At 42.9% G+C, this 15,257-nt stretch overlaps 1 protein-coding gene across 1 annotated transcript in view; it reads left to right on the top strand.

Moving 5' to 3' along the window:
- The window catches only part of CSMD3 (CUB and Sushi multiple domains 3), a 3,551,396-nt gene that overhangs the window by 581,964 nt on the left and 2,954,175 nt on the right, over positions 1 to 15,257 (top strand). The window contains 1 exon segment of the mRNA XM_029591914.1: positions 13,053 to 13,247. Coding sequence (XP_029447774.1) covers positions 13,053 to 13,247 — 195 coding nt within the window.

Raw genomic sequence — 15,257 nt, 5'->3', positions numbered from 1 at the left:
ACCAGCTGACCAGTGATTCCCAACAGCAATCAGGGGATTGTTGAGATGACATGAAATGCCAAGTGCACTCAACAGTTCCTTGGTGAGCCACTAGTGAGGAAATATGTATTTTTGGCATGCATAAAAAATATTAAGCATCAGTGCTGGTGTAAGATCTGCAGCCGCCCTAGGTGGCAATGGGATCTGGCGCCGCGAGAGCGAGAGAGCGAGAACACACACCCCCCCCCCCCCCAACACCCCCCCCCCCCCCCCCCCCCCCCCCCCCCCCCCCCCCCCCCCCCCCCCCCCCCCCCCACCACACACACACACATACATCTGTCTAGTCTGCCTAATGCTGCATCTGGCCCTGCAAATCATGGAGAAATAACTTTTCAATTAAAATACATGATCTCCTTTTGAAGATATATGTGGCCTCTTTCAAGGGAAAAGCACCAACAAAGAATGTCAAGCTGTCTTCTTGTCAATGAGATTGAAATTTCTGTTTGACAAGTGAAGCACCACAAATGTTCATTCATTCCAGTATTATTTATTCAGTAGTGGCATTTTAGTCATCAATAGTGCAAATATTGAAGAAATGTATAGCATTCTGTGATCCCATATTAGACCTTTCGGAAAACTCATCATAAGAACATAAGAAGTGCCATGCTGGGCCAGACCAAGGTCCATTGAGCCCAGTATCTTGCCTTCTACAGCAGCCAATCTAGTTTATAAGTACCAGCAGATCCCCAATAGTTGATCCATTTCTTGTATCTCACCCCCAAGCATTAGCTTTTAGAGATGTGCTTCAGGTAAAATTTTGTGTTGGGCTTGTTTTGGGCCCCTCCCCCCCATGGGAATTTTGTTTTTCCCGTGGTTCAGGGTTTTTATTTTCGGGGTCCATGATTTTTGGGTTAGTGCGCACTATCGGGAGTTAACGTGCACTAACTAAAAAATGAATTTTTTCCAAAATTTCAGAAAAAATTAAATCGTTTTTCGGTTCTCCCGAACCATTCCGAATTATACAATTTCATTGACATTGCCTTATTTGGGAAAAACAATTCTACATCCCTATTTGCTTTCCCAAGTCTACCTGGATGAAAACTGTTTTATGGACTTTTCCTTCAAGAACTTGTCAAACCCTCTTTATGAACCACTCTGTGGGCTAGATTCATTAAGGCTGTTTCTCCCTTTTTGCTTTCTAACGGAAAAAAATCCTTAGTGAATCAGGTACTATGTTAGCTATCTTGACTACATCCTCTGGTAACAGATTCCTTAAGCTTGATTGTGCACAGAGTGAAAAATTGTTCCTGCAATTTCTTTTAAATCTGCTGCCTTTCTAGTTTTCATGAAGTGTCCCCTAGTCTTAATATTATTTGAAAGGGTAAATAACAATTCCTTATTTACCCAGTTGACCTCACTCATGATTTTATAAATCTCAATCATATCTTCTGTCAGCTGCCTCTTCTCCAAGCTAAAGAGCCCTATTTTTTCTCCATAAGGGAGATTTTCATTCCCCTTAATCATTTTTGTTGCACTTCTCTACATTGTCTAGTTCTGTTATGTCTTGTTTTGAGATGGTGTGACCAAACTGCACAGAATACTCAAGGAGTGGATGCAGTATGGGTCTATACAAAGACATTATGATATTCTTAGTTTGTTCTCTGTTCCTTTTTTAAATAGACACTAACATTCTTCCTTTTGACCTTTGCTGCACACAACTGAAGATTTCATGGCATTGTCCACAAGGACTCTATGTCTATGTTGTCTGTAATTTTTGTTGCGTTGGAGGTGGACCCTTGGGCCAAGGTGGGATTGATGCAACCTGTTGGTAAGGGACCTTTAGGTCCCCACCATCAGCAGGTGGAGTAGACTGAAGCTAGAGGCCACTGGGGCTTCCCTATACCAGCCTCATTCCCCTCGGGTTGAGCCTTTGGGTGTCGGGGTTAGCAGGATTAAGGTGGGCCTCGAGGTTAGTTAATAAAGGAAGTGGTTCAGGCCAAGAGGACAGCAGGCGGTAGATGGCGTAGTCCTACCCTGGACTGAATTCGGTACAGGAAACTCAGGTGTCAAAGGAACAACAAGTAACAGGAGGTACTCGAGCAGAGAAAGGCCTAAGCCTTGTAAGTAAATAACAAGTCATACATCTTCATAAAACAATACAGCAATAAAAACAATAAATAAAATCTAAAATATTTCTCCTAACATATAAATGTTAGAACCGCCGGTGGGTCCGCATCTGCGGCCGGGTGTCATGGCCGCCGGCCGCAGTGGACTGCACCAGGGTTGGGCCGGCGGCCCGTGGCGACGATAACCTTACCCAAGGGTGTCGGGGGATCAGAGGTGGCCAACTGTGGCAGCAAGCCTCTCGTGCGCTCGCTTCAATGGCCGCTGCCGCTGCTAAGCCCACTGCATGGTTCTCCTCAGCTGGGCTGACTCCTCCCCCTCTGCCTCTGTCTCTGCCTATACTAGAGCCGCGCACGCGGCTGAAGAAGAAATTTAAAGGAGGCATGACAGGAAATTGTCATGGCTTCTCCTGGGACTCCTCCTTCCGGTCCAGGTATTTAAGGCAAGGTCTGATACTCAGACTTCGCCTTGATATTGAGGCTCTGTGCTTGGTTCTGGTGTCCCATGTTACTGGATCTGCTCTCCGTCCCACTTCTGCTTCTTCTCCTCCTTGGACTGACTCTTTGACTCCTGACCTTCAGACCGGTGGTGGTGATTTTCTGGTATTGACCTGGACTGGCTTTGGACCCTTCTCCTGTGTTGTTCCTGGATTGGCTTCAGACCATTCTCTCATCTGCTCCTGGACGGCTCTCGATCCTCTCTGGACTTTGACCCTTGTACTGGCTTTGGACTATCCTTCGATGTCTGCTCCCGGACTGATCATGACCTGCTGGAGGCGCCAGCCGTCTGGAACACACGACCTGCAGGGGTGCCTGCATCCAGACTATTTTCAGTCTTAGGGAGTCTCCTAAGTCCCAGCGGCCGTGTCCCTACGGGCTCCGCCTGGGGGGAATCACGAGCTTCCAGATGCCTTCAGCAAAACATCTTCATCAGCAGGCCTTGGCGACGGAGAGAGAGAGGGTTGACTCCCTTTTGGCTAACGCTGACTCTACCTCGGAACAGGGGTCCACTTTCTAAGTCATAAGAATAAATACTTAATAAGTACATTTATATACATAGGGATGTGCAGAGGGACGCCATACGTTGCATTCGCGATTCGGATTCGTCAGGGAGCAGATACGTTGCATCAGCCATATGGCGCCCGATGCGTTAATACGGCGATTTCTATTTGTGTGCCAGCTAAAATTCAAATTAACTACAACCCCCACCCTTCCCCCCCAAGACTTACCAAAATTCCCTGGTGGTCCAGCAGTGGTCCGGGAACCATCCCCTGCACTCACACCCTCGGTGCCGGTTTCATCATGGCGCCGATAGCCTTTGTCACAGAGGCTACCGGTGCCATTGGTCAGCCCCGTCACATGGCCATCGGTGCCATCTTGTGATCCTACCATGTGACAGGGGCTGACCAATGGCACCGGTAGCCCTGTGACATAGAATGGGCAAAGGCTATCGGCGCCATTTTGAGTAGTGGCATCGGATGGACGGAGTGCAGGAGGTCGCTCCGAGACCCCCAGGGACTTTTGGCCAGCTTGGGGGGCCTCCTGACCCCCACAAGACTAGCCAAATCACAAAAAACGATTCACATCCCTATTATATAGTACACTTGGATGTGTTTTGTCCAGCTCCACTGCTTTATCTGCTTTTATTTTTGCTAGTTTCTTGCAAACACAGTTTTCTGAAAATTCTAACAAAATCAGTCCTCTTATTTTACTGTATTAAACTACAGTATATATTTTTTTCCATTTGCACCTTTGTTCTTCTGACTACTTTTATAGTTTCTCTTAGTTGTTCCAGATAGAGTTGCTTATCTTCTTCATTTTGCTACCTCTTGTACTTTATGAGTACTAATCATAATCTTGTACTTGATGAGTAGTAATGGGAGGAGGAATAGCCTAGTGGTTAGCAGTGGACTATAAACCAGGAGACCTGAGTTCAAGTCCTGCTGTCACTCCTTGTGACCTTGGGCAAGTCACTTTCCTCCTTACCTCAGGTACAAAAACTTAGATTGTAAGCTCTCTAGGGATAGAGCAATGCCCCAGTACCTGAATGTAAACTGGTGTGATGTCTCAATTGAGATCAAATGTCAGTATATAAAAATAATAAATTAATCTCAGCTTTTCAGTCACTTCTTTAGAGAACTGCAGTGGTGTCTTTTTTCTCTTACCTTCATCTCTTGCCTAACAAAAAAGTTTTCTGCCCTTATTATTTTTTTAGTTATGCAAAATATTCTACTACTTCTCCTAGCTTTTTCCATACAGCTAATGATTCCTTGATATACTCCCCCATCTTAGCAAAGTTTGTGTTCCTCATCATTGAATGAACCATCATTGTCTGTGCTCTGATACTGAACCAAATAATCTGGTGTTCATTAAATCCCAGGTAATCACCTTCCATAACATTTGAAACATTCTCCCCAATTGTAAGCACAAGATCTGTTACTAATTGCTGGAATATATATATATATATTTTTTTTTTTGTAAAGAATCCATGATTCCTACTTCTAGTTGACACTGCAGCTGGGATGTCCAAATCAATCTTAAGCATATTGAAATTATGTAGCAATATCATCCCCTTTCAAAGACATTTTGTGAATGTCTTCAAATAAATTTATATCCATATTTCTGCCTATGAAGGACGTAATTGTATGAAACCAGTATAAATAGTTATCTCATTCCCTTTTTCCAGATTAACCCATAATGCCTCCATTTTGCTATGTAAGCCCTGTAGTTCTTTGGCTTTAATATTATTTTTTCTAGATATAATGCCACTCATCCTCCATTTCCTCTTTTTCTGTCCACCCTGAAGAGATTATCCTGACATCATTATAACCCAGTCAGGGTTGTCTGTGTAAAGCTTGTCTCTGTGACTGCCTTTTTGATTAAAAAGTAAAAGGAGGCTTTGAGAAGGCAACTAATTTCTGTGTAAATCTGGTTGTTTAGCATAGGGAAAAGAAGAAAGATACCAATGTTGTTCTCTAAGAAGGTATCAGGAATGATAAGAACAGAGCGATCGACATTAAAAAATAAAAAAAACACCAAAAGGTGGAGAAGCAAATTTAGTATTATCAGAAAAAAATGAAGAAATCAGGAAGAGTGCTCACATCAAAGATCCAAATATTTACTTTTTTATTATATTATGCCTATATCAAAACAAATGATTCTGGGTGGATCACAATAATAAACATTAAACAGGTTTATGAATACAAAACTATGCAAAATAAACAATAACAAATTTCAATACCTAATTGAGTACATTTCTTCATTATGGTTTTAAAAAAGCTACAAACTGACAAATAAAACAAATACTTTAAAAAATCTAAAGGAAAAGCAAGCTGCAAAAAAAAAAATCTTTCAAATTATTTTAAAATACTTTAGATTCCCTAGTTTCTTGGAGTTCTAAAGGAAGCATGTTCTACAATATGTGAGAAAATTACCTAGTTGATAGACGGAGGCATAATTGATATGGATGTAAGGGATGTGCAATGACAAATTTTTCATTTAGGTTTATGTATTTGTTTCATAGGTCACCTCCATATGTTTGGTTTATTCATTCCATTCACTTTTTGTTTTCTTAATGTCAATGGGGGAAGCAATGCAGCCTATTTTGATCTCAATAGTTGGGGTTTTCTAATCAGTTTAATCAAACTTGTGGCTATATCATCAGAAAGAGGAAGAGAACTCCATGGCACAAGATCATGGCAAAGTGGCACTAAAATTGGCATAAATAGCCTAAGATAACAAAGGGACAAAAGGGTGCCAGCAAAAGCAGGACTTCTCCAAGGCACTATGAGATAAGCAAAACAGCAGCTAAAGTGGAAAAAATATCCAAGGCTTCAAAAGCTGGGACCAACAATAGTGGTAAATGCCTCTAAAGGCAGCATAAGAGTGGCATGAACTTCCTAAAGTACCATGAAGAAATAACAAAGCAGTGATGGTTGCAGGAAAAGCCCCAAAGCACTGATAGAGGAACAAATCAGCACAAAGAGTGCCATGAAGACATGAAAGCACCATGAGATGCAAAGAAGCCATAGCCATACTAGTGGCAAAAACATCCCAAGGTGTAGAGTCTGGTGTATGGCAGCAATGCTGAGAGGGGAATTGTCCCCAATGTCTAGAAAAAGGGATATAACAGCAAGGCAGACTGGAAGAAAGGACCCCCCCCACACACACACACACACAAGGTGGAGAAGAAAATATGGCATGGCAGCAATTCTGTGTGGCAGCAAGAATTCTAAGATGGTAAATATGGGGTGTGACAGCAAAGCAGAGTGACAGCAAGATCCCTAGGTATAGCTTAAGGGGCATGGCAGCAAAGAAGAGTGACAACTCCCCCATACCAGGTATAGTATATAGGGCATGGCAATAAGTTTGAGTGCCAGTAAGACCCCAAATATGCAAAGTCTAGGGTATAGCTGAGTGTTAACAAGACCCCCAAAATTTAAAGGTTGTGGTATTAGTAGCAAGGCACAATGGCAGCAAGGTCCCCCAAGTTTAGAGTCTGTAGTATGGCAGCAAGACCCCCAAGGTGAAACATCGAGAGTATGGCAGCAAGACGTAGCATCACCAAAATCATCAAGGTGCTTTCAGTCATTCTGCCACTCACATAGAAATTCTGGGAAACTCAGTAAAGGCATATAGGGTAAGTGGCATGGTAGCAAAGCTGAGTGGCATAAAGACCCCCAAAGCATACGATAAGATGTATGGCAGCAATGTTGAGTACCAGAAACATTCCCAATATGTAAGATAATTGGTATAGCAACAAGGCAGAGTGGCAGCAAGACCCCCAAGGTGAAGAGTATGGGATATGGCAGCAAGACTGAGAGGCAGTGAGAACCACAGGTAGTGAATCAGGGGTATGTTGAGAAGGCAGAATGGCAGCATTACCCCCAAGGTGAAGAGTATGGGATATGGCAGCAAGACTGAGAGGCAGTGAGAACCACAGGTAGTGAATCAGGGGTATGTCGGAAAGGCAGAATGGCAGCATTACCCCCAAGGTGAAGAGTATGGGATATGGCAGCAAGACTGAGAGGCAGTGAGAACCACAGGTAGTGAATCAGGGTATGTCGGAAAGGCAGAATGGCAGCAAGATGCAGCATAAAAGGTATAGCAGCAAGGAAGAGTAGCAGCAAAAACCCCATGTGTAAAGTTTGGGGTATATCATTAAGGCAGAGTGGCAGCAAGGTCCCCACGGTGAAACCTCAAGGGTATGGCAACAAGGTATAGAGGCACCAACACTGCCAAGGTGCTTTCAGTCATCCTGTGAATCACATAGACATTCTGGGAAGCCTAGTAAAGGCACATTGATTTCAAGAATACCAAACTTTCCCTCAACTCTGCCTATACTTACTGAGGTTGATCTCAACACCGACAGCATCATCTACCTCGCCATTTCCTTAGTAGATGCTAAGATGCTACTGATTAAAGGGCAGATTTTAAAAAGGCCACACGCGTAAAATCCAGCTTTTACGTGAGTGGCCAGCCCCAGCGCGCGCCAAGCCTGTTTTCAAAAAGGCCCGGACACGCGCGTAAAGGGCGGTACACACATAAGTGTGGGCTTTCTTGAAAGGGGCAGGCTGGGGGGTGTTTCTATGTGGGGTGGGGTGGGGCTAGAGGCGCCTGGTACAGCAGCAACTTGCTCCTGCTCCTTTGCAGGACTAAAAGGTAAAATTAAAAAAAATAGGGGTAGCTAGGATAGGGATAGAAGAAGGGTAGGATAGAGGAAGGGAGGGTAGGGTACTGAGGAAGGTTGGGTACTGCGGAAGGCCCTGATGCGTCGCCGCAAGAATTTGCTAAAGTATACCCCCCTGTTGTGTGCGCCGATCTGGGATTTTATAACATGTGCACGCCAACGTGCGCATGTTATAAAATTGTGCATCTACGTGTGTGTGCCAGGTACTGTGTGCACATGGACGCGCATGCATATTTTTTGAAAATCTACCCCTAAGTATTCCAAATTCTCTTTGGATACTAGCTCTTCAATATCTTCTGATTCAGGGAATCAATAATTTAAAATACTCCCTCCATTACCTTAGAAGTAGTAATCATGGAAGACCATGCTGCTGGCTTGGGATATTTCACATACGCTATCTCTGTCCTTGATCCTATCCTGCTAACACCAGCCTTGGATCACTTTCCCACTTTTTCTCCCAGTTCCAAAGCAGTAATACGTGTTCTCCCAATTTAATTTCTTATAGCTTGAGCTGGCTTTCACTCCTGGCTTTCTTTGGCTAAAGATGTCTCTTTTAAATTTAGGGAAGGACTCCCTTTTTTCACAATTCTACTACTGTTTGTGCTTCTGACAGGCTGGGCTGGCTCTGTAGGAACATCCAGTCTTTTTCCCCTGCCAGCTGCCTCCTCTCTCCTTTGCTTGCAATGGCATGTTGGAATTAGAAATGCCTGCTTGGGGGTTTGATGTGACACAATATACTTTGTTGATACTGTCTGTCTGCCTGTCACATACAGTCTAGCAAATTGATAGACTGATTTCATTTCACACATAAAAACATAGCTTGCTAATGGCACATACTCACTCTCAGTTGTTTAGGGATATCCCTCATATACAACAATATTTGTCTCTCAAACATCCACATATATACATAGTATATGAGTATATGTGCAATGCTAACTGACTCTTGTTGATCACATACAAAAAAAAAACCTGTCAGAAGGATGTGCTTCTCTTCAATGCAATCTGTTTGCAGATAAGCAGTAGGGGTGTGTAGGGCAAAATAAAAATGTGTTTTTGTTTTTCAGTTCATTTCTGGGAGGTTTTATCCCACAAATTTTAGATTTTGGAATGTTTGATTAGTTTAACTCATATGAAAAAATTAATCAAATTTAAAAAAAAAGGAAAACACTACTAAAAGTGTAATCCCAAGGCCTCATGACCCTCCTTTCCAAACACTCAGAAAAGATGATGGGGCCAGGATCCTCACACCTCCACTTACCCGGTCCAGTGGAGATCCACCAGTGAGGCCTAGGCCCAGCTCGTTCTTGCATAGGCTGAGGACACGGTAGGTCACTGTGACCTCGGCCTGAGCTTATACAATGCCTCATCATCTGGATTCTGTGGTACAGCCCAAAGGAGGCATCCAGATGCCTGAGCCTCAGCCTAGGCCAGGTCCTGGACCCAGGCCCAATGCATTTGTCTAGCCTGGAAGACAGGTCCCAATGCTGGGGCCTTGTTCCAGATATAGGATCAATGGCAATGCCTGGCCTCCAATGCCTGGGCCTTGGTCTAGGGTCAGGTCCAGGCTCAGAGCCCATGCCTTGAAACAGCTCTGACAATGTCCTCTTCTTTCTTCTTTTCTTCTGCAACTGACGCCATCTGCTGGGATCTCGCCAGAATTAAATAACTCTGATGCTTTCACTCCAATGGACCACTGTTTTGATGTATGGCATTGCCTCCAGGCTGGGCCCTGGCATCAGGCTTAGATCTGGGCTGAGGTACTGGAGTTAGGACCCATTTTCTTGGATGGGCTGCGGTATTCAGCCTGGGCTGTGGCCTAGCCCAAGCTCAAGGCCCAAGAATCAGGAACTAGCTTCTTGGTCTGGCCTTGATCTGATTTGAAGTCTTGGCATTGGGAACCAGCCTCTGGGCTGGACCCTGGTGTCAAGCCTAGTTCTCATTCATGGTGCCGGCCTTGGGATCTGGTCTCCAGGCCAGCCCATAGCCTTGGCGTGGGCCTGGGCTATGGCTTAGGATGAGGCTTAGGCTTTGGGACCTGTCCTCCAGCCCAGGGTCTGGCTTTGAGTCTGCGACCGGGTTGAGGCCCACCTGTTGGGACCCAACATGACTGCTTCTGCAGATACCTGATAAGGGAGGTAGGTGATTGTTTTGAGGGGGCTCGGGTTTCAGTTGAGGTCATGGCATCGTGCATGGTGCTAAGGCATGGCCACTGCTTTGGTCCTAGGCCTAGGCTATGGCACCAGTATCATGCTCAGGCATAGACCATGGCCCCTGATACATTCAATTAAAACAAATGCAATGAATATGGTTAATTTCATTTGGAGGGGCCCATGAATTATTTGGGGTCCCCAAATGAAACAAATTGCCCTTATTTATTTATTTAAAATTTTTCTATACCGTCTTTAAATTAAATACCATCACAACGGTTTACAGAAGGGCACAATAAAGAGAAATATGGGTGGTATAGATTACAAATTACTCGTGTGCCATTATAGTACGGTAACAATTTAAAATAATAAACTAGGTGTGTAAGTTAAACCTGATTGTTAGGAACAAATTAGGCAGTTTGATTTTAACATTAATATGCTTATGTAGGTTACTAAAAACTTCTAGCTTGGTGCATCCTTATCGCTCAACTATTTTTCTCCCTTTCTTTATCTTTATAACATCCTTGTTTAAAAAGCCAGGTTTTCAGATTAGTTTTGAATAATTTCAGATTTGTCTGTAGTCTTATTTCGAGTGGCATGGTATTCCAGAGTACAGGACCAGCCAGTGACAGTGCTCTTTCCCTTTCTTGTGTGAGATGTGCTGATTTGACAGAAGGGACAGTTAGTAGAGTTTTGTTTGCATTTTACACATTTGTTTTAAATGAATGCAGATCCCTAATAAGCAGTGCAGTGTACAGTGCAGACTCAGATAGTCTAATCAGTGTTACCTACTTCTGTATCTCCTTTCCACTACTCTGCTCCAGCGAACAGACAGAAAGCAGTGTATTTATCTTACTCACAGTAAGAATTCTGTGACTAGGGATGTGCATCGGGTGCCCGATCATTTGCGCTTTCGGGTTCATGTGGCTACGGGAAAATCTCATTTTCCCGTGGATCGGCATTTTTTTTTTTTTTAGTAAAAAATCGTTTTTCGGCTTAGTGCGCAGTAACAGGAGTTAGCATGCACTAACAAAAAATAACAAAAATAAATGTTTTTTTCTTAGCGCGCACTAACGGGAGCTCGCACTAAGCCAAAAAACGATTTTCACGAAAATTTTGGGGGAAAAAGTGCTCGTTTCTCATGTTAACCGATATAGAACGAATTAAGAAATATTGTACAATATTTCAATTCGTTATAAAAATGATTCACATCCCTGTGACTACAATGATAATAAGAAAAGTCTTTTGCCAGTGCCAAAAATAGTCTTAATATTTGTAAAGCTTTTCTTTGCCTCTAAGAGAGCTTGTGAAAAGTCAGGCGTTCCCTCTGAAATTCAACAGAGAAAATGGAGTTTTTTGCACATGCTCAGACATCTCAGTGGAAGGATGTCAGCATCAATTGATCCAGATGCCAGCTATAGGCCAGTAAAGAAATGTTTCACCTTGATTGATCCTTCTGTCATTTCTATTTGCCTCCTTCTTCTATTTTAGCTCTGGTACTGCTGCTACCTCCCACTGAAGTTGCTTGGTTGCTATTATCAGTTTCATTGCAGCTCCTTTCAATGAGCCATAGACTTGAATGGAAACATAAATGAATAAAATTAACATTTTCATTACATTTGTGGGCACCATCCATTTATTTCAGGCCTCCATGAATAAAACAAAAATGGTTTCATTTGCTGCATTTTACTTTTTGTTTCAAATGAATACACATCCATAATGGATGTTTATGTCATCTAGGAAGACTCTTCTTGGGTGCTCACATATTTTCTATGCCATGATGGCTAAAAAATCCTGGAATGCTTCAATGATTACAATATATGCATATGAGAGGTCACTTGGTGTGGTGAGAGCATGAGGATGTGATCCTCAGCAGGGCCAGGACCTCACTCCCTGTATCACACTACACCAGGCATCCAAGTTGTGGATAACTATTGAAAAACAATCTCAGCAGAATGCAGAGTGGGGATAGCTTCAATTTGTGCTGTTTGGGAGTAAACCTAGATGCAAATGGGCAAAAGCAGTCTGAAATGAAAAGAGAAGAGTGATGGTAGGCAAGATGTCAGATAGCCCCAGTAATCTTTCATGATCGGCAGCGGAGGGAGGAGAAATTACAGGAGATGTAGTGGTGTTAATCCTTACAATCTATGGGCTAGATTTTAAAAGCCCTGCACGCATAAATCCTCCCGGATTTACACGCGCAGGGCACTCGCATGCCGGCACGCCTATTTTGCATAGGTCGCCGGCGCGCGCAAAGCCCCGGGACGCGCGTAAGTCCCGGGGCTTCATAAAAGGGGTGGGAGGGGGCATGTCTGGGAGCATGTCTGGGGGTCAGGGGGTGGTCCGGGGCGAGTCCAGGGGCATGGTGATGATTCGGGGGTGGGCCGGGAGGGCGGTCCCGAGTCCCCTGGCACTGCGGCCTGTGCCGGGGGATGCGAGGGTGGCGCGTGCAAGTTACGCCTGCTTCAAGCAGGCATAACTTGCCCAACAAAGGTGGGGGGGGGAATTTAGGTAGGGCCGGGGGGTGGGTTAGATAGGTGAAGGGAGGGAAAGGTGGGGGCACTCAGAGGGAACGGAGGCAGGCTGCGCGGCTCGGCGCGCGCAGGCTGCCGATTTTGCACAGCCTTGCGCGCGCCAACCCCGGCGCGTACTTTTTAAAGATCTACCTCTTTGTGTATTATTTTTCTTTCCCATCTTAAACATGCTCCCATTAACACCTCCTTATAGTCAGGCTAAAAATGAGTGTCCAATAGAAGCCTGTATATATGCTGCATTGAAAGTGGGCAAATTTCAGACATTCAATTTAGAGTTAGCATGCACTAAGGGCTTGGAAATTGCCCTTAACTTTAACATCACTAGATGAATACAATATATAAGAGTTTTGTGTGATAGATTTGATTATACAGTAATTCATTCAAATTTTGGGACACGTAATGTTAATTGTAGTTTTCTCAAAAAAAGCTCTCTGAACAGTAATAACTCATTACTCTGGTTAATGTTTGTTAGTTAGACACTCCACTCTATAATTTCTATTTTCCTGTTTTCAATTAAATGTTTTGATTTATTTCACGGATATAGCAAATAACTTTTAAATTTATTTTTCTATATTGGCAGAGTTACAGAGCAGCTCATGTGGCAATCCAGGAGTTCCACCAAAAGGCATTCTATATGGCACAAGATTTGATGTTGGAGATAAAATCCGGTATAGTTGTGTAACTGGATACATTCTTGATGGCCATCCTCAGCTAACCTGTGTATTAAACTCAGTCAACACAGCATCATGGGATTTCCCAGTTCCCATCTGCAGAGGTAAGGAAAGTAATATGCAAATGTTATTTTAAATTAAAAAAAAAGGTACTACTCACACAGTACATAGTTCGAGATGGGTTACTTAAAGCATTCAAAGTAAGTTATTTATAAAGTCAGATATAAAGAAGACAAACAGCAACAAGAGATTCCACATAAACACAAGAATAGACTGTTGCTAAAGTTTACATTGCTGAAAAAAATGGATCACTGCTTATGCCAGCAACCCAAGAAATCACATACCTATTCCAACCAAAAGCCTACTTATCCATATTGAGGTCCATATTAAGTTGTTGGCTAGCTAGCAAAGGGGCCGATGCAATACAGTGCGCTCATATGAGCTCACTGTTTAACCCGTTGTCGGACACAGGTTAAATAGGCGCTAATCCACCCCCTAATGCAATAGGGGGATTAGCACCTATTTAACCCTCGTCTAACGCGGAGTAACCCATAAGAAGCACCAGTTACAAACTTAAACAGAAAGTTTGGGAGTAAGTAACGTGCATGGAATGGTAGTTACAAGCCAGAAAAAGCAGTGGTACAACTCAAGAGCTGGATGAGACAGTGGATGAAGGGGGAGTGAATGCCAGATTACATGCAGGAATTTGTGTGAACTCAGACTGGGGTGGGCAGCATGCTGCTGGGCAGATTGGATGGGACATTTTGGTCCTTTTCTGCCATTATATGCTATGTCAGTATGTTACTATAAAAACAGTGAAAAATAAGACTGATTTTATTTATTAAAATTGTTGACTATCAGATTTGAAAAATACTTATTTAGTGCATTTGATACTTTTTGGAAGTAGGAGGAAAATGACATGTTTGTTAATATAAGGAAGAAAGAGGCAAATCTCTGGATTATATAAATTGTATTTACAGATTTAAGCTACTGAATCTATGCCTGAGATCGGTCAAGTGGCATTCACTGTGTTGCTCCTTTTGTTAACAATATGTGGGGATTATACAATTCTAATCATTTTTTGCTTGAGCCACTGAAGCTCTTTTAAACATCTAAAGGTTATATAGTGTAAAAAGAAAACAAATAACAATTGCTGTGAAAGCATACATTTGGAGCCTTTCAGCTAAAATTGAAAATATTTCTTGTGGCCTGAAATAAAAAGATATGTGTATTACTCAGCAGAAGGAATCATTGTAGGTGCTCCATGAAGCAGGCAGCGTGGTGATTGAAGTGTCAGTAAACTTGTCTTCAGCTTGAGCTGATATCATATGGAAGCATATTCTGTGTGCTTTCTCCACTAATACAAGATGACAGTAGCAGAAGTGCATGAACACATCAGAACACACACAGAAAATAGTTGAAATTAGCACAAGTTTGAAATTTGTGAGCAGTAGCAATCAGAGAGCCAGTGTTTCAGCCTTAGCTGTTGCATCTTTCTTAATATCATTCAATCACCTAACCAAAATAAATCCTTTATTTGCTTACCTCATACTTAGAACAGGGGCTTATGCTGGTAAAAGAGATCTGGAACTGGTATTGATGGACTTTGAATACTGTTCTATAGAATTTACATAAGGAAGGGGAGATTACAGAGAGTTTAAGATATGTGGGTGAAACAAATTTAGCTGATTTGCTAATGAAAAGCATGTTTTATTCCATACCTACTGGCACAGCTAAATATCTCAAAACATTGCTCTAATCTGCAGGTTTTATTGCTTATGTATTTGTTGAGCTGTTATGCACCTTTTAACATGGATAATCACTATTTGTTGATCAACCTGTTGTGCAAACCTGGGCTACCAAGCACATTGCTTTCTAGCTTTTCTTCCTTGCTGTCTGAGAAGTGATAAAGAAGATTAAGAGATGGGAAATATTCTTATTCTTGGGTGTTAGAGTATTGAGCCTTTCAGGGCTCCTCACGTTCACCCTCACCCATGTTGTTTAACATTTGTTTCTCTCTACATTGCTCTTTTAGTAAGGGTTTCACTTCTTTATCCTTCGTCTAATGCTGCTGCCACTTAATTTTTATTCCCATGGGGGCTCCCAGTAAGCTC

The sequence above is a fragment of the Rhinatrema bivittatum genome, chromosome 2 (genome assembly GCF_901001135.1).
Source record: "Rhinatrema bivittatum chromosome 2, aRhiBiv1.1, whole genome shotgun sequence".
Lineage (NCBI taxonomy): Eukaryota > Metazoa > Chordata > Amphibia > Gymnophiona > Rhinatrematidae > Rhinatrema > Rhinatrema bivittatum.
Note: the sequence above shows the minus strand (reverse complement) of the source record. Positions and strands in the feature narration are given on the sequence as shown.